Source organism: Drosophila erecta, unplaced genomic scaffold (assembly GCF_003286155.1).
Source record: "Drosophila erecta strain 14021-0224.00,06,07 unplaced genomic scaffold, DereRS2 tig00000055-arrow-pilon, whole genome shotgun sequence".
Taxonomy (NCBI): domain Eukaryota; kingdom Metazoa; phylum Arthropoda; class Insecta; order Diptera; family Drosophilidae; genus Drosophila; species Drosophila erecta.
The window spans coordinates 6,320,790-6,340,220 of NW_020825200.1; the positions used below are offsets into that span (position 1 = coordinate 6,320,790).

The window sequence follows — 19,431 nt, forward strand, 5'->3', positions numbered from 1 at the left end:
TACTCGTACAATTTCCGCTGGCAGCTGCTGGTAGTCGACGCTTCTGCTTCCCCTTAATTATAATGTATCGCCTTAATGGGCAGCACTTTGCTGCCGGCAGCCAAAAACATTGTCTTCGTACTTTTCTGATTATTGGTTGCATCGCGGAGGAGCGCCATTTTAATCCACTGATAAAACAATTCCCCCATTGGTTCCACCGTCTGAATTATGGTTACAAAATTTTATGAAGCCATTTATATCACTCACGAGATGTGCCGCCCATAGCATGTAGCAAATCGATGGGTTGTGCCACCAGCTCGACTCCTTTTAGCCAGTTTGGTGGCCCTCCCTTTCAGTACTTGTTTTCAATTTCAGCAAAAGGAAATCGCCAATGAGGGTAAGCATTAAGTTATGCAATTACTGTTTACTTGCCCGCATCAGGAAATTAAATAATTATGGGTATCAGTCGTTTACTTTTTTGCGAAACATACTCGAATGCCATAAAATTGAGTTATTGAGTTACCTAAAAGTGCAGAAGAGCCTTCAGAGTTTACCAGAAATAAATTTCACTATAATATTTTATCTTGTACAATTTAAGGTCTAAGGTCTCAAGCTCATGCAAATTTCATTCAAAGTTGAATTATTTTGCTGTTTGTTGTATCTCGGCATCTAAATGAGATTTTTTGATTAAACACCTTGACCACGCTATCGCGTTTCGTAAAATATGGTTTAAATATGAATGAAATCCCATGTCCCGACCTTATAAAGCTGTTTCCATGAATAATTTTGAAGTCAGTGTTTCTTTTTTTTCTAAACAATCCAACTCTCCCGTATTATGGCAAGTGATTAGTTGGTAAGAAAAATTACTAAAAAATCAAAAAAAAAAAAAAAAAAGTGAAAAATGACTGAAAAATAAGCAAAAAAAAAAAGGTGGAAAAATCTGCAGAGAAAAGGAACGTGTGCAATTTTTATTTACCAACACTCGAGAGCGGCTAACACAAATTTAACACTGGGTGCCGCCAATGTAGCCATCATGTGGCATGCAATATGCTCGACTAACGAGCAAAAACAACAGCAACAGCAAGTCGGAGTTGGAGTAACTGCAACATGGAAACTACCAAACTGCCTTCTCGTGGTAATCAATTTTAAAATTTATGACAAAATTTGCAGCTTTAAATTATGCCATTAAGCACGGCATGTAACTCATATCGTCAGGCTGCCTGCCTGTTAGCCCGACTGCCTGGTGGCGGCTTAAAACAAGAAAAAGCCGAAGGAGAAACATGTTAACTGCTTTCCTTCGCCCCAGTGTGAGTGCACCGGGAGAAAAGCATGGTCAGTGGTGCTGTAGATTAGTAGTATTTGGGTTGTAAAATGAAGTAATTTCAAAAGCTTTTTAAAAGTATGCTATGAAAACTGTACTTAGGATTTAGTGTTGTATAGGGCAGTATAGTCAGTAGTTGTATAGGGTTTTCACCTATTTAATATTTATTATTTAACATTTGGTGAGTTTAGTTACGCAGTTTTTCGGCAAGTGCAGTGTGTGTGACCATGCAATGGCGTTTGCATTATACGCTCGTATTTCGCCACATTCAACAACGAGCTACAGAATGACGGGTGGTCATAACTCATGCCCGATGCCCCATTCCGTTCCATTCCGTTCCATTGCGCCCCAAGACCCCCTGCCCTCGCCAAATTTCCGAATGGGCTCCACCGTCTGAGACCTGGGCAGCAGTTGTTGCAATTACAACTGGACACCACATGCTACAGCTGCCTCCTGTGCCGCTGTGTTCGTGTGCGCGTGTGTGTGTGTTAAATATTGCAATTTATCACGCAAATGCGTTTTTCAATTTTAACATGCCGCCAGGCATCATAAAAACGTTACAAACCCACAATATGAGCCAAGAGCCACGAGCAGTAGAAAAGCGGCATGGGGGTAAGCTGAGTCCGAAGATGATGGGGTATCATAGGCTGCACGGTACAAAAATGGGCCCGATAAGATCATCTGATAATACCTCTCTTTCAATTTACACCCGCTGGCTACGAAGCTTATCAAGTGAAATTCTCTTCATAACTTTAGCTTATAAATCATACTCGTATGTGGACGGTTTTGAAACACCCGGCTTTCGAGCCACCAGTTTTTCCCTGTAAATCAAGCGGCATTTTTTCTCCCCGTGTGGCAATGAAAGCTGTGGATTACAGGAAATAAAGTGGCTAACACCAGAGCAAGCAACACCACATATGGAGTCGGTTGCCACAAGGTTGATGATGAGCCTGCAGGAGCTGCTGCCCACCTTCATCGATGGAAACGGACGCAACACGAAATATGAGCAAGAAGAATTTGCTCCCATGGCGATGGTAATTGCATAGGTGATAATCACCGCTAGAGTTGGGACATCTATGGGCCGAACTGTGAGATAAATTAGCGGCATAAGGCAGCCGACATTTTCCCAAGGAATGTCCACAATCTTGTTGATAAAGCTTCGCGTAGCTCAATGAATTACAGCCAATAAGTACAGTTTTTAAGTATATTTTTTATTATTATCGCTGGAAACCTCTACCTCTGCGACCTTAATTTAATTACGTGCACTACAGGTCACCTAATTGGCATAAACTAATTCGAAGCACTCCAGGAAGCGAACAAAGGATCAGCCAGTTGGCAAATGCACTCAACTCGATATTACCTTACCCACAGTCCAATTAGCTGGGCAGCCATGCACAAACTGCAGTCATATCCATGTCGGTCCGTTTGGTCCACTCTCGGCATTTGGGAAATGTTAATAAAATGGTCTAGGACATGCCACCATGGCAACGACACAGCGTTGTCAACGATTGCCAATTCGCAACATTCGTTAGCTGGCAGGGATGCCACGGCCGTCTGAGTAGTTGGCCAAGAGGAATGGGCAATAGAGATAGCCAAGTTGCGATTGGAATCGCAGTCGGATCTAGTTTGTTGCTGTGGCGTGCGTGCGTTTTGGCCTTTTTAATCATTGGCTCAAAACGCCGCTGGCCCGAGCCCGAAGTCCGTGTAATGGCGCTTAGTTTATTCGGCATATCAATTTGCATGACATTCGCTTATGACGCTTTCTTGGCTTTCTTGGCTTTTTGCCCACCGTTCCGCTTTTGTCAGTGATTAATTGCACAGAGATACCCGTTGGGTGGCAAGTAATGGAGAGTAGTTAGTCATGAAGTTATTACAAAACGCACACAGGTGACAGCTACACTGGCAAACAAAGCTATACTTTATCAACTATGTGTATGCTAAATGCTAAAGTTTCCGAGGTCTCAAATATTGACGAAATGGGTGTGTCATTTATAACTAAATTGCTAATGTTGGGTATTTGAATTTTAAATTCGCATTGATGCTAGTATACATTGGCGGCGACTAATGAAGTTTATTATACGTTTTTATTACGCTCCTAAAATATTGTATTTTAATTATTTCGGTGCCATGTTTCTTAGCCTCAATAATCCGAAAGTGGGCGATGAGTTTTATAGTTAAGTAATAAACACATGTCAGCAGATCAAGGCATGTCGTTTTTGTAGTCCACGAACCACGAACAAAAATGTTTAGATTGTATTTAAAGATTTAATACAATTTAAAGTGCCGACTTTGTACATATATTATGTATACAGATTTGTGTTTATGTATTTAAGTTACTGTTAAAAGGGTATCAAAATGTTGACATAAAATGCACAACACTCAACTAGTTTATTGAGGCCTTTGTCATTTCATTAAACAACATTTGAATATTAAATTAACACAATATTTAATGTCCGCGAAAAGCGCACGCATCGTAAAATCCACAAAAATATTTTTATGTGAAATTGTGTGGATTAACCTTTTTTCTTCAGCTTATTTACGTTGCCTACTTCAGCGTTTAAGTTTAAGCATTTTGGTGATAATTTATGGCTAAACAAAACCCATTTGGGCGGCGGCCTTTTTGTCGAAGTTGTTTTCGGACAAATTGAAATGTATTAATATGAAAAGTTATAAATAATTTATAAGCCCTTGTGCAATAGTCTCTGCCAGTAAAAAATCAGTTGAATTCAACGAAAATTGTCACTTTAAACTGGGAATTCATTTGTGTTTTTTCTTCTTTATTGTTTGCCTCAGGCCATCAATGTTAATATCGAAGCTCGGGCTGTCAAAAGTCATTAAAATCCATGGAGAACTATCGCAAGTTATTGCTTTTATTTCGCATAAGACTGCATAATTTATGTTAATTGTTTGCCAAATGCAAAGTGACGACGTAGCTCACGAGATGTCAGCACGAAACAATAGATGTATAATTTTACTTTACGGTTCTCTCAAATAAGATTTACCCACATAGCCTGAGTTCTGATTTCGATTGTCAACTGGACCCGTCACGCCACTTGGCCAATGTAAGTCCATACTTTATTGGCTTAAAGCAGCCATCAAAAGGGATGACAAAAGTGCCGACGATACATTCGCCAATGCTATGCAAATCAATAAGGAAGTGGTGGCTAAGACTTAATGGCATAATTTATAGCTTCGATTTATGATGTCAAGCATATGGGGCTGTGACAATTAAAGCCTTTGTAAATTGCCTTATGTTGCGCCATAATACATTTGTCACCTTCTCCGCCTATGGATATGTAAATGCCATATCTTTGTTCGCCAGCTCATTATATATTTTTAGTGCCTTCGTATCGAATTTGTTTACGGCATTAATATTTGTCACTGATTGAGCAGAGAATAAGGTCAAACCAAATATGTCAGGAATGGTGAGGAGTTTAACGTCTTTTGGCCTTAGGCTGCCATATTCTTTGTGCCAGGGGCTTAATGTGTATAAAATAATAAGAGCCATTTAATTAAATGTGTCATCTAAAATATGATTAAATCCCTCTCAAATATAATGCCTTGTATCCTAATGCTGACGTATTAACATTTCTTAAATGTGTGGCTTAATCAAGCATCATTCTTTGCGTATAGACAGCCACTTAGCCCCAATTGGCCAGCTATCGATGTAAAGTTATTTGCATTGGCTAACACCCCACCACCCAAATGGCTATATGCTAATTATGTAGATTACTGCGATAAGGCGAACCGACAACAGTTTAAACTTTACCTGTTCCCTGTGGCTGTGAATGCGTTTTTCCTACAAAGACTGCTGCTTGATGAGAATTTTCCCTGGTCTGAACTTATCTGCTGCTGACCATCGACCATATTTAAGTTAATTGCCTTGCATACATTTTGAATGCGGTCAAATTAATTAGCTGGAGCTCCCCACCCCGATCAGCTGGCATTTTGGCCATATTATTGTTCGGCTATTTGCCGTTTCTAGTTGTTGGCATGCGTCAACGATTTTCTTTATGCACGACTGCAAGAGTTGTGGCTTATAAATGTAGCTGTCAGTTGTCATAATTTATAGAATAAGTGTCAGTGCTGTAACACCTCTGCGCACGATTTTTCTCAGAGGCCTCTGGAAATCGTATCGTTCGCAATGCCGCCATAATCATAGCGTCAACGTTTTTGATTTATGCGCACAGCTCTCCTCCATTTTGGGTTTTGTCTCTAAATTTTGTTTTCTTCATTTTTTCTTTATTTTTTTTTTCCTATATTTTTCTGTTTTTTTTTATTATTTCGGCTCATGGGACTCCGACGAAGTCGCACGGCAAGCTGGCCCACTGGAAAAAAAACAGTTAGTAATGTGGGTAGCTAGGTAGGTCGCCAGATTGGTAGGCTTGGAAGTTTCGCGACAGTTGATTATGATTAAGTGCTGAGCCCCAAGGCAGAGCCAAATCATTTCCAAGATTTGCGCTATACACTTCAAATGATCTTTGCAATGCACTTAGAAAAATCACAGACACATAGAAACTCACAAAAAATCAGTAAGCAGATTTCAAGCTCTAGTTATTATTAGTCATGCACATATTTCAGGGACGTATTTTTCAACTTGGTAACTCCTCATGTTTTGGGTTTTTTATCCTAGAACTGCAATTTATGCAGCAATGCTGGATTTGTAATACAGATAATTACTTAACTTGCAGTTTTTCGTTAAGCTGAAACGGAAGTGGCAGGCAAAATGTGATCCATCAATTGTCTGCAAAGATACACTTAAGCAGTTTTTAGCTACATAAGTACATTTAATGCTTATCTGTTCAGAGAGCGAAATGAAAAAATCAGAAAAACAAGTTAAATGCATGCATAAATCAATCAATCGCAGCATTTGACAGACAGTCTCGAGTGGCGAGGCATTCGAGGGTATGAATGACAGACGGGTACGATGTGTAGACTTTGTGTGCAAAGTGGGTAACAATGCATATGCTAATACACATGATACCCTTGTTAACTAACAGATCTTAGCCGCTTTGCAAACAAAAATTCGAAAATAACTCAAATTATGTACATAAGCACTACATTGGAAGCAAACAATAAAACCATTTAAAGGCATAAAACTATATTTTTTAATGCATATATTAATATAATATTAGTATATGTTTGACATTTGAGCACATTTTTAAAAGTAAAGTGTAAGCTTTCGCTTACATTTGATTTATACAACTCTTTTCTTACCCGCATTTCCTGACTGTCTTTCTATTTGCCTCTCTGTCTTTCAACAGCAGCGTTTAGCTGTCAAATTGATTTATTCGCCAGTTTGACATATATTAATGGCCGTTGGTGTAAAATAAATGCGCATTAAATTATAAATATGTGAATCTTATTTTATTCGATTTTTTTTTGTTAGTTTCAATTATGCAAATACCTAAAACACAATCGCTAATTTTGAGACCTTTTGAATAGCTGTTGATGAGGAATTGTTTAATTGAATCAAAAAGAAATCGCTTTATTGATTGGCGTTTAAATAGCACTTGTATTTTATTTTAATAAGATTACGCATAAATAAATTTAAAGGTAGGCGTAAAATGAATTCGGTTAAATTGGTAGCAACACAAATAATATCAACGAACAACTATTACTTTGCCAATGAACATAAATCTGTCAGCAAGAAATGACATAAAAAATTGTGTTTTTTATTAATACATTGGTTTGGTTGTGGGTTTTGTGTATATCGTTATTACATTACTGACATCGATTAATGCAAATTTTTAGTTATTTTTATGTTACCCTTTTTTTTATTATTGGCAGTTGATTGGGTTTTCCTCTTTTTTGCTCATAAGCAGAATGGATTCGAAGGCTGAGTCATATATTTTGTTAATTTAAAAATTAATATTAATGCGATTATTGTGTCAAAAGCTTGTTCGGAGTAAATTTGAAGTTGTAAATCGAGAGCAAATCCTGTTTTAATTACCGCAATTAAAATTACAAATTTAAGTAACTAATTGAAAGCAGAACGCACTCATTAAAAAAATGTATTTATTGAAGGCCTCTAAAAATATTTGCTGCTTATTAACATAATAATTAGTTTTAATATATATTTTGCTGAGTAATGTTGGTCGATTGCACCACATTTGTGTTTATTTTCCTATTGAGAAATACACAAATGAGGAAAGGGGGAAATAGAATTTTTGAGACCATTTCATGTTTCGAGACGACAGAAATGAAATGGGCCAAGACGTTGCCATAGCCATTAGCCGCCCACAAATGTAGTGCGGATGAACACGCACGATTAATAAATTAAATTGAAAGACACACAAAGTGTGAGAAGGCGAGAAATACGAATTTTCCAAATGAATTTGTTAAACACTGTCGACTGGCTGCATTATTCTAAGCATGTGCCTTGAAATATGTCGCGACATGATAATAAAAATATTTGTTTTCTCTACACTCCCATCTAGATTTGTGTATTTTCGTAGCGTTGGTTCTTGAGTTGGTTTTATTATACCCGTTACTCGGCAGGGTATACTAGAACTGTTGACCAGTACGCAACAGGTAGAGGGAAGCGTTTCCGACCTATAAAGTATATATCAAGTAATATATATATGATCAAGAGTCGATCCGGACTTGTCCGTCCGTCCGTCTGTCCGTTCGTCTGTCCGTTCGTCTTTTGGTCCGTTGGTCTGTCCGTATGAATGCTGTGATATCGGAAACTATAAAAAAATAGTGTAATGTAATGTCCGTAATTGAAAAAAACTAAAACTTCTCGTTCAAACACACACAATTTAAGTAACAGGTATTTGATAGTCGAGCAACTCGACTAAACCGTTCTCTCTTGTTTTTGTTTATTAGCCGCCTGCTAATAAAAATTAATTTGAAAATACTTTTTAAAACGCTTTCGAGTTGAATGGCTGGCTGACTGGTGGGTATAGCTTAAGAATTTAATTTATTTGTTTTTCTAATTTGTATTTTTCGCTTCACATTCATTTTTCTACGTTCTGAGTACGTTGTAGTTTGTGGGATTTATTTATGAGCTGTACGATTGTGTTGTGTGTTATTATGTCTTAGTCCGTACGACTTTTTTTCGGCGTTCCAATGATATCTTTGCTTGATGAAGCCCAATGTGCTTTGTTCTACTTGATTTATGGTACATTTTTCTATATATTTGTCAAAATAAAAGGCTAGGCTAAATTCCGCAAAGCTAATCCTACAGACATTCTTTAAGTATTTGAAAGTTAAATGAGGTGTAGGTGGAAATTTCCACAGTATTCTTCAAGTCCTGAGAAAATACATTGCTCCAAAACCTATAAGTAGTTGCGAAAAGCATGACAAGACTGCATTTGATTTATGTCAACATAATATTTCTATATGTACCGATATTAGTTGTTCCTTGGCGATTTCGAATATGAATTTATTTTCGTCACAAGCCATAAACAATTTAAGTTTGAGGGTCATTAACTAAAATCCATCCACTTATTTTAAACACGAACAGCTGTGCCGACAATTTGTCAAGCAAGCACCACAAATACGCCTAATAAAATTGGTATATGGAATGTTTTTACAATTATCATAAAATATACGAATATGAAACTTTCAAAAGTAAACAAATTGTGACAGGAATACGAATTTAGAGACTTAACCTATACGCATAATGCAGATTCTTGAGTGACTTTTCTCGAAGGCAAAATATTTGTCTGCGATAAATCTCCATCGTTTCCCCTTCATATTTTTTGTTTTGTATCATTTTTCGACGGCCACACGACCTAAAGCAAAGATCAAAGCAAAATAGCGAACACATTTTTTATTGTCGTGCCATATTAATAATGCTGAAAATGCTGAAGTTTTTAATACTCTTGCATGATTTGTGGCCAGTGACAAAATCCATTAGATCTGACATTTGGTGCGAACAGATTATGCTTTAATATATACCTTTTCGGGGTCTCGACATCTATGAAATATGGCTGAAAAGGCTAGAACAAAGAGCCACATGAATTCGGTTCAGAAACAGATTGAATGCTTTACGTGCATGTGTTTATCGTTACGCCTATAAATAGGTTATTTAATTAGTTTTTGTGTTGCAATCAATTAATTAGAGCAAATCAATTGCACTGGCCGTGTGCTAATCACATGCATTTTTCATTTGTAATCGATTAAATTACCTGGCCAACTGGAAACTCAATTGGGCTCCCATTACTACAGGCTTTCGGAATGTGTCATTGTGAGTGCGATATATCGTTATGTAGGACAACTTTATTTTCTCGTTTAAGTGAACACTGAACTAAGCGCGCAGTCAATGATTTTATTGCAACTGATTTAAATCAATTGAGTTTGCTTTACACACATAATGGTACAAGTTGTTTGCGTTTTCAACTACCGACTAATTATCAGCGTTTTCCTCTGGTACATCCACTGAGTTCTGCTTTTGTATCTTGTGCTTTCGGCGATCGCGGCAACTGCCGCAGATTCTCATGCAAAAGAAGTAGATTAGCTCCAGGAAACTCAGACACGAGATTCCCATGAACAATCCGCAGATGCCGCCGCAGTTTGAAATCAATGTTGATACCCCGAAAAGAATGGTACGCTTAATGGCGGTAAACTGATGCTCCTTGAAGTAAACGGAGAGTCGGGATCCAATAGCGCTGGGAAATAGTGTACATAATATAATATAATCAGGGAGATTACTTTTATATGTTAGTGGGCTAGTCATACTCACTCTGTGTGCTCGTATTCTTCGCGGAAGGCTCGAATGGTTTTGGCCACATCGTATTTGGCCCTGGATATTTCGAAGTTATACTCCAGAGAGGTGCAGGCTGGCATGCAGTTGCAAGTGATGTCGACACTTTCATCAATACTCTTTTCCATCGTTTGATTTTGCAAAAGGGCGTACAGCTCATCCTGGGCCGTTGTGTAGCAAAGGATGTCATTCAGTCCACAAACGGGAGTGCCAATAGGTTCTATACGGCAAAACCAATCAAATGCTGTTCATATTCTGTCAATTCAATGTGCACTTACTGGGCATCCAGAATTTGGCACAGCCGCATTTGGAAACCGTATAGTTGGCCAGGCATTCGGTTTGGCAATTGCTCTGCGAATAGGAGCGGAAAAATCGCAGCGATCGCTCATCATCGAACAGACACTGGCGTCTAAATGTGAAGTATATGTATATATAATGTCATCTTTTTTAACACGAAACCACTCACTTTTCGGGCGTAATTTCGTGCAAATTGTCGGTGGACACGACATACGCGGGCAGCACACTGACCAGGACCTCATCGCCATGAGGGACCAGGATATAATTGCCCGTCGTCAGTGGCACACTCTCCGGGGAGTTGAGAAAGACCTGTTAAATTACACATTAGCCGCGCACTGGTGTATACACACCCAGTTGTTTTTCTCACACACCTTGTAGCCCTGTTTGAAACTGCGGCAATCGTAGTCGAAATTGTGCTGCAAGCCCTGCAGAAAGGCGAAGAAACCATTCTTCACCGATGAGAACACCGTCCTTTGGGGATACGCATTCTGGCCCTGGCCCACGAATCCAGTGTCCAGTGACCAATTGCCGGTTATCTTGTTCCAAGCGGTCAAGGCCGTATCGAAGTAATTGTTAAAGTCAACCACATCCGGATCAACATAGCTGATGAATTTCTCATCGCGATATATGTCCTTGGGTCGCAGGCCATTGAACTGGTAGCATATGCCCTCGTCGGTGGCCACAAAATCGAAGATCTTGTCGCAGAAGTAGAAGCGGCCATTCCACTTACAAAACGGCCCCGTCTCGTTCTTCGATATACTCAAGTCGATCAGAGTTTGGGTCACGTCCACGTTCGGCGGATATAGCTGCGACAGCAATGGAGTAAACCGCTCCACCACTTCCGGGTCACAAATGTGCATTGCAACCGCCATGCGAGCGAGGCTGTGGATTAGAAAACGATTGGGTTTAGGACTTGTGATAAATCATGATTAACATGATTCCCAGAACAGCTGCTTATGCTATGTGACCCTTAGAATGTCCTGAAATACTCAACTCCTCTTCGTCCAAGTCGCTAATGTTGCCATTCTGCTTGTACTCATCCCAAAGTTGCCGCGATACGTTGGTATAGTCAAAGACCTTGCGTTCCATTTTGATTTCCGGGCAAATGGTAATGGTGGGAAATGGTATCTTGTGCACCGGCACCAAAGTCTCATCGAAACCCAGAATAACCGGCGATTCCTGCCACTTCAGATACGTGTCCCAGATCAGTGAGACGGCAAAGTACACGGAAATGCACGTGAAGAAAAGCCAATAAAGTCTGAAAGCAAAAACGGTTATTAGCCATTAAGGAGTACCGTGCTCCAGCAACGCACTTTTCATAGATCGGCCGGTGCACCTCGAAGATGTAACGAATGCCATGAATGGTCGTGCTCTTCGCATACTCCAATAGTAATCCCTTGCAGGCCGACAAAGGACTACCATATCGAATGCGAGACTTGATGATCACATCACTGGGTACATCGCTCAACGCAGCCGAGGCGATGCTGGCCCGGTTATTCAAGCCAGGTGGGGCCAGGAGTTCCGGGCCGGGCAGAATGCTGATGCCCGACTTCTTTTCCTCGTCGTCCTCCCTGATCTCGGCCATTGTCCACGAAACAGGACTCGTGGAATTCGACTAAGCTGCGCCACACATGCGGTGTGTCCTTTTATAGCCGCCGACCAATGCCATGGAACACCTCAAAACTGGGTGCGCTCTCCAGTTCCGGTGGGTCCTTGCCAAGGGACTTCAATTCGCACGCACTGGCGACTTTCATTCACTTACTTAAGCTTAATTACGGACCCACATCGCTGGCCCTTTTCGCTATTAGTGCTAATTCTTCATTTACATTATGCAACAATGTGGTGGGTTTAATGAAACGCTTGCAACCAATTTCGTCATATAAAACAACAGGAGTTTTTTGACTATCTGTTGTACTTTACCCAGCTCACCTCAGATTAATGCAGTCAAATTGAGTTCATTGAGTTTGTGGACAATTTCTAGGGTAATAATGTGATAAGTGCAGACTTTTGTGATATTCTAGATGTCTATCGAATAAATGTTTACTGGCAAAGCAAAAATTTGCGCCAGGTCGCATCAAGTTCTTGTAATTTTTAAGAGAATGGCCAATGCCTTTTATTATTTTAGAATATTCGTGTAATCATAAATGCATACATTTCTTCCTCTGCGAAGTTATTTTGCAACGCATTTTCTAACGACTTCAGGTTTATTGATAGCAGTATGGTGCCCTTTAGGCATTCTTGCCATCCACCTGGGAATAGGTAAGAATGCCTGCATTTGTAAAAAAGGGACCACTTATCAAATCATCTCGTCGCCGACCAACCGATTTTGGAAGTATCATCGTGTAGTTACTGTGATTTTATGCTAAAAAGATTGTCACCCATGGTCGAAATGCCGGCGAACATTACTCTTTTTCCGAATGCTCGACATCGTTTAAACATGTTCCTGGAATCCAGTGGGATACTCTCCTTTTGTGCCGACCTGGTATTGCCATTGGCATTGATATTGGTATGGGTATTGGTAGTGGTATTGGAACTGGTGGCGGTATCGTCTGGTGGCATTCGTGCGTGGCATGATTTTGTCTGCGTGGCAGGGCGTTGCACATGCCCCCGTGCCTCCTGTTGCCAACTCTTGAATGTGGCTCAGTTGTTGGCACTTATTTGGGGACATTGTCATCGATATAAAGCGGAAAGCGAGGCTTTTTGCAATGTCCATTGGTCAAGCGGCATCCGTTGCGCATTTTTCGAATATTCGGTTTGGGTATCTGCAGTTTTTCCTTCCTTATTTTTTGTTTTGTTTTTTTTTCTTTTTTCATTATCAGAGTGTGTGCATCAGCATTTGGATTCGCGTGAAATTCACTCACGACTTGTAATTATTTAATTTTATTGTTTGTGTTGTGAGCAGCCGACAGCGAACATCGCCTTGTTCGCCATGAAGCGAGTGCCTGCCTACTGTTTAACCAGATTTTTAGTATCAGATCAATTGGCTAAAAAGGCCTTTTAAAACTACACTAAATTATTATGTAGATAAGTTTAGTAATGTCTGTGCTAAACAACGAACTACAGTGGGCGTCATACGTAGACTCATTTTTTATTTGCGTGCAAATTGTATTCGCATTGGGGCGTGAAATTCTGTTTTTGTGTGGCTCGAATATGGTTATTAGTCATTAGGCTTACGGAGATAATTATTACTGCTAAGTGGTGGGCTTAACATGCCCTTAAGTGTATTGATAAATGTACCTAATGAGCGGTAGTTATTGAATCTATAGTATACCGTACAAAAAACACTTTTACGTAAGCAAAAAAAACAGGTCATATTCTTGTTTGAATTTCAATCAATAAGATATGACAAAGTAATTTGTGTACCATTTATTTGATTTTAAAATCCACAAGCTCAAGAGCAATTCGGTTTAAATAATTCATATTTTAATGTGTTCATACATAAGGGCCACACTCACAAAATATTAATATAAATGCACAAAAATTTCAATGGTCTGTATGCATTTTTAAATATTTTTTGCCTTTGCCTGGAGTGTGTGTGTGTGCATTTGATGGAACTGTAATTAAATTGGCGAGTGCTTCGAAACGTCACGACAGTTTACATATTTTAGCAATTCTATTTGAATAATTCATACTTTTCCTGTGGGTGGGCGAAAAATGGTCGGAATTACCCTTTGAAGCTCCGATTCGAAGCTGTTGAAGAGCTGTTCATCGGTCAACTACTCTTTCTTTTTTTTTTTGGCCAGCAGAGATATTCATTAAACATTTACAGTGGTCATGAAAATGGAAAAGTAAGAAGTGGAAATAGATTAAATATTGCACACAAAGCTCTGTAATTTTCCATCGAAGTCTAGCAATAACAATTCATATGTTTCTGTATTGTTTGAGCTATTTTTCCCGATTGCACTTTTTCGAGTTGCAATAGATTTATTACCTCTATTACAAAACTTTAAAGAGATTTTTCGACTGCTCTTCGATTGTAGCAATCATAGCATCATAATTAATAATTTGCATAATGCTGTGACTTCTTCAATTCCACTTGTGTCAGTTGAATGGAGAAAACTGGCCTTTATATATGGCGTCATAACATACGTTATGATCTCATCAATTCAGGCTGCCTGCCATCGAGGGCATAACTACGAGCATTCATTACACCCAGTTCCAGCTTATACAAGTGTGCATGTATCTTGACCAGTCCAGTGGATGGACGAAGGTACTCCCATGTGGCAAACAAGGACCAAACACTCGGCCAACTTGGACGACTCGCATTTGTTTATAAATTATGAGGCAGGGACAAAGCTGACTGCAGCTGCTGATGAGTAGAGTTGAGTTGAGGCTGCCACGCTGCTCGCTCCTCGGTTCGCTCGGTTTTGTGTAATAAATCAAAGGAGTTTCGCCAGCAAATCCTCTGTCTTGGCCTGGAGTTTGTCTGCTTGATGTCTACCTGTCTGCTGATGTGCTGTGCAGTTGCAGTTGCAGTTGCAGTTGCATTTGCAGTTGCAGTCGCCGTCTGTGGCACTTGCGAGCAAAATTTATGCATGGCTTCACATTTCTTCGAGTTATCATTTGTTACCTAAATTATGCATGTTGAATTGCAGGTTTTGTTGTGGAATTACTCCAGACGATTAGCCGACCCAGGGCTAAATGTTCACTGGGATGGCTGTTGATGTCAGCTCGCAAAATTACAAGTTAGCCTCCATGCTCATACCATTTCTCATTGCCAAATGCATTCAAATTAATGCCCATGTACATATGCGATAATGCTAATCGAATATATTATAACTTGGGCTCGACTAAACAAAATTTCAATTATGAAAACTGACCAAACAAGACATTTATTGTATTATCCCTTCGGGAATCCTTGGCACATTTGTTGCGATAACGTTCGGCAGCAACAAAAATCATGGAATATAATTAAATGTATAATTTAGTAAGCGATTCTAACCCCAAGCGCTACCGCAACAAATTGTTTACAAATGGCCCACGTTTAATGTAAATTGTTGCTCACATTATTTGCCACAGATTTTCGCTCATGATTATCCTAATTAAAAGCGCAATTTTCCACCGCATCTGCTCTTTTTCCCATATATGTAAATATATACTGTACGATACAATTGTTGCTTGGTAATAAATGTTTGGGTTTAGTTTAAAGTTTTCCTTTTGCTTTGTCCAGTTGCTGAAAATGCTGTTTAATTATGGCAGTTTCTATTCCAGTTTCAAACAATGATTATTTAGTATACTTTTAAGTCTGTTTGGCTTGGTTCATTAAGGATGATTCATTTTGCGGTCTGTAAACATTGTTATACTTTCTAACAGGTAACAACAGTGGCCAATATCCAGTGCCATTTATTAGCCGGACAATCCCAAGTCATTGCCATGACGTTTATGACCGGCGCAGAGGGCGGAGTATGGGAATTAAAATCAACTAGTACTTAGTTAGCGTGGGGTCGTATGAGCAAGTGCATAAGTATATATGGCTTAAAATGACTGTGTCAACGATATTTATCATGGGCTTACATTGTCATTAATAATGCCGCCAACTTGGGCGAGAGAATTGTGATTCGCTGGCGGAGTGCGGCGCACAAATTGCAATTTCTATGCAAATTTATAACAAATAATTACTGACAGCCATATTTCATTAGTAATTGCCAGCCGCATTGCACACGACGCTCGCACTCTCTCCATCGCGAATCAGTAACTTGCAGTGGGTACGGGTATTTCAAAGATAGATTCGCAAAGGCAAGCCAAGTGAACCTGGCTCGTAACAGGCCACTTCGCACAGTGAGGCAATTAAGCTGATGACGTTGATAAAAATCAACAGCAGTCAAGCTGCCATGGCCCATAATTTATGGCCCACAGCGGCAGTGGAGCGGTCGATTATCGGGCAGTAGGGAAATTATCTACATATGAATATGTGGCGACACATTATTAAAAGGTTGAGAGTCTGTCGTATAACTTGTCTCATATATGCACGTTTATGTACCCGTATATCCGCCAGTGATCTGGCCGGATGACAGGCGATCGTTAACAAGTGCGATCAACTTTGTAGCCATCTATCAAGAATGATCGTCGTGCTAAAGTGAAACCTACGTCAAATTGCAACGGTGCATTTTTCGATCCATTCTGGCCTTGTGCTTGATTTGGCCCAGTCTTTAACCGCTAATAAATGGGCTTGGCTTATATCACACTATATGCAGAGATTCAAAGCTCAGTGACATATGTAAGTTATTATCTCACAACACGTAGTCAATTACTAAAGGTGAGATAAAGGTGTTATATCCAATGTATTTTAAGCAGTTTGGCTTATTTTTGGTAAAAAGCGACTTACATTCCTTGGACTTACAGACTATTTAGGTACACTATACGTACAACGTGCGCATCGAAAGTATTCGATTTGCATTTTGAATCATTTCAAAAGAATCATTGGCATTCAAAAGCCCAGTAATGTTTTTCCGTCAATCAACGCCTTCAAAATGCAATAGCAAACTAATTAGTGAACTATACGATTTGATTGACTGACAGTTAGAATATTAAAATACAGCACGATCGAGAAATATTATTTGAATTTCATTCGACAAACGCGCGTGCTAAGTGGTGGCTATAAAATCGTGGCATATATTCGCGGTAAATGCGAACAGAAATTAACATGCAACACGACAGCAGCCGCTGACAGCAGTGGCGTTGGTGTGGCAAGGATGGGGCAGCAAGATGAACGGAGTAGGATCTGCCACAGAGTACGTGAAGTGTCAAGCTGCCAGCGAAAATTCCCGACAAGATTGCACAACAGCAGCAGCAGCATTGTGCTCATATTTAAAATGGCCAACGATGTTGACCAACGCCACAATGGACTCTGCCCCTTGCCCGTTTGGCATGGGATAGCAATTGGCCATCGACGTCAGACCGCCAGATATAAAGTATTTCGTGCTTTGTGGCACTCCACAGATTCTACACTGCTCCAAAATGTGCCAAGCATCAATTCAAGTTAGATACTTTCGTTATTATTTATAGGCTGTAGACAAAAGTTATAAGTTCGGGCTACAGAAAGGTATCGGCCATAGCTGCTGTGCTCACAACTTGAGGTTTCTTCTATAGGTTAGTGCTTTTTTTGTTCAGTGCAGGCCTGTCAAATGCATCGGTTTCATGGCGGTCCCCAGGTAGCAGTCGAAGTCCCGGTCGCAGACGTTGCGTGAGCACCGTGGCTGCAACTTCAACACCTTTGAAAAGGGAGGGGGCATCATCATTACCATCATCATCGATAAAATGCATTTGCAAGCGCGCATTGCATACAAACTGTTTGCTAAATTTATTTATATGTAATGTTCTCGGTCATGCATATTTAATGTTCACGCATTTTTCCCTCTTCTGCCCGGCGTAAAAGAGCCTGAAAGAGCCCGAAGACTAAAGATAAAAATGCAGTTGCCATTGGCATTGGCGACCTCTACCCAGGCAGTTCCTCCAACTCCAACTCCATCCCCACCAGCTTTGCGGACAAGTAGCTGCCGTTCTCTGCTCCTCTGGTATCTGCATTTGGGCTTCTGGTTTGCCGGCCAAAACGGTGAGCAGTTTTCGCCTTGTTCCTCTCGTGTAGCGGTTGTCAGCCATCAACGTGGCCAACAACGACTTGGGATTCTGATTTGGTTTTGCTTGGTTGGAGCTTTGGTGCTTAGGCATGGCTAATGGGATTGTTAGTGGGTATGATGGGGTAAATAAAATGGAACATGTAATGACACCCATAAAGTTATCATTTAATTTCTTTGCAGAGCATAGAAAGCTCTCTGTATAAAGCAGGGCAAATTTATTGGAGTGCCTTGAGCAACAATGTGCTATTTTATGATTTGTATATGATTTGCATTATCAATTCTGTATTTTAAATGCCAGTTTGTGTCGTTGCCTTCTTTTTCATTGAGCCTTGTACTTCCAACGTCATAATGCTCCTGACTTAAGCGCCCAGACCAGTAACCCGTTTCACCCCCAAATACGACTAGTATATAGGAGCGTACCCGGTGCTCATAAATCAAAGTGACATGACCAACTCTCGGGCATTAATATTTCAACACCACAAATGCGGCGTCAATTCGCATATGGGGGAGATGGGAGATGGGACTGAAGTAGACGACGTGACAGGGACATGCACAACGATGTCTGCAAAATTGTGTGCATAATAAATAAATATGAAAGGCCTTCATCATCATAGCATCGCATCGAAACTCCTAGCCCCACCATACCACACCCAGACCAGATCGACTCGATTCCAAAGTGCAGCTCACTTTGGCCATCAAATCAAATCAAGACAAGCATTCAAACATGCAACATGAGCAGGGAGACCCCAACCCCAACCCCAAACAAAACCAACAGAGACACGCTCGACTAATTATGGAAATGTCATCAGACGCTGATAGTTCCCCCTGTGAGGTCTACGGTTAAAATGGAAAAATTCATACATTTAGTGTGCGCAATTTGCCTGCAGTGCCTCGACACATGCGACAATTTTTAAGCAGCACTTGCATGGCAATTTATTAAACTCGTGCGACTCCTTCGTTTCTTTCATTCTTGTCTTGTGGAAGAAATTAAAATTTTCGAGCTCGATTCGGTGCTGGGGATTGGGGACTTGGGGGCTTGAGGATTTGGGGGACAGTCGGCTGGAGGTGACGACAGACACTGGTTAAGACAGCCAGCGACGCCTCTGAAGTGACACAAAAGTTCAGATCGTGGGTGGCAGAGTCAGACAAGACGGTGGCGTTGCCTCCATGCACAATGATATATGGTTTTGTCGGCTGTCATTTGGTTTTGAAAATTATTGTTGTGGCCTGCACTACGGGTTTGGGTATCTTTTGTTTATACTCTTCGCTGAAACTGGGCATAAGCCACTGCACTACCGCATTGCACAGTTGTTTGTGCACATAAATGGAGCGTTTTGTTAGATTCCTAACCAGTCACCCAAAATGCTCAAGAATTCGCGTTTCGGCTGCTGCAAAAATGCTTTCGTTGCCGTTCGGGAACAGTATACCATATTCGCTGATACTTTCTTTCGCTTAAGTGTTTAGCATACTGTTGTTTTTCTTTCATTTGCCGGCTGCCAAGCTGCTGCTGCAATCGTAAATTTTAGTGAATTACGATTTTACCT

At 40.3% G+C, this 19,431-nt stretch overlaps 1 protein-coding gene across 1 annotated transcript; it reads right to left on the bottom strand.

Moving 5' to 3' along the window:
* Positions 1-9,527: 9,527 nt before the first annotated feature.
* On the bottom strand, positions 9,528-11,937 carry LOC6540636 (pickpocket protein 28). Its single transcript, XM_001968849.3, has 7 exons — positions 11,624-11,937; positions 11,305-11,568; positions 10,682-11,192; positions 10,480-10,619; positions 10,292-10,422; positions 9,993-10,233; positions 9,528-9,918 (listed from the first exon to the last, which is right to left on the bottom strand). Exons 1-7 carry the CDS (start codon positions 11,893-11,895, stop codon positions 9,657-9,659), a joined length of 1,821 nt encoding a protein of 606 aa, XP_001968885.1. The 5' UTR covers positions 11,896-11,937; the 3' UTR covers positions 9,528-9,656.
* Between the last annotated feature and the right edge of the window lie 7,494 nt (positions 11,938-19,431).

Excerpts from the sequence above, each read along its gene's own strand:
- LOC6540636 (XM_001968849.3), bottom strand. The coding sequence starts at position 11,895 with ATGGCCGAGATCAGGGAGGACGACGAGGAAAAGAAGTCGGGCATCAGC. Across the intron at positions 11,569-11,623 it reads CACCGGCCGATCTATGAAAA|ACTTTATTGGCTTTTCTTCA; the intron begins GTGCGTTGCTGG and ends TTTTGCTTTCAG. Across the intron at positions 10,423-10,479 it reads CACGAAATTACGCCCGAAAA|ACGCCAGTGTCTGTTCGATG; the intron begins GTGAGTGGTTTC and ends CTTCACATTTAG.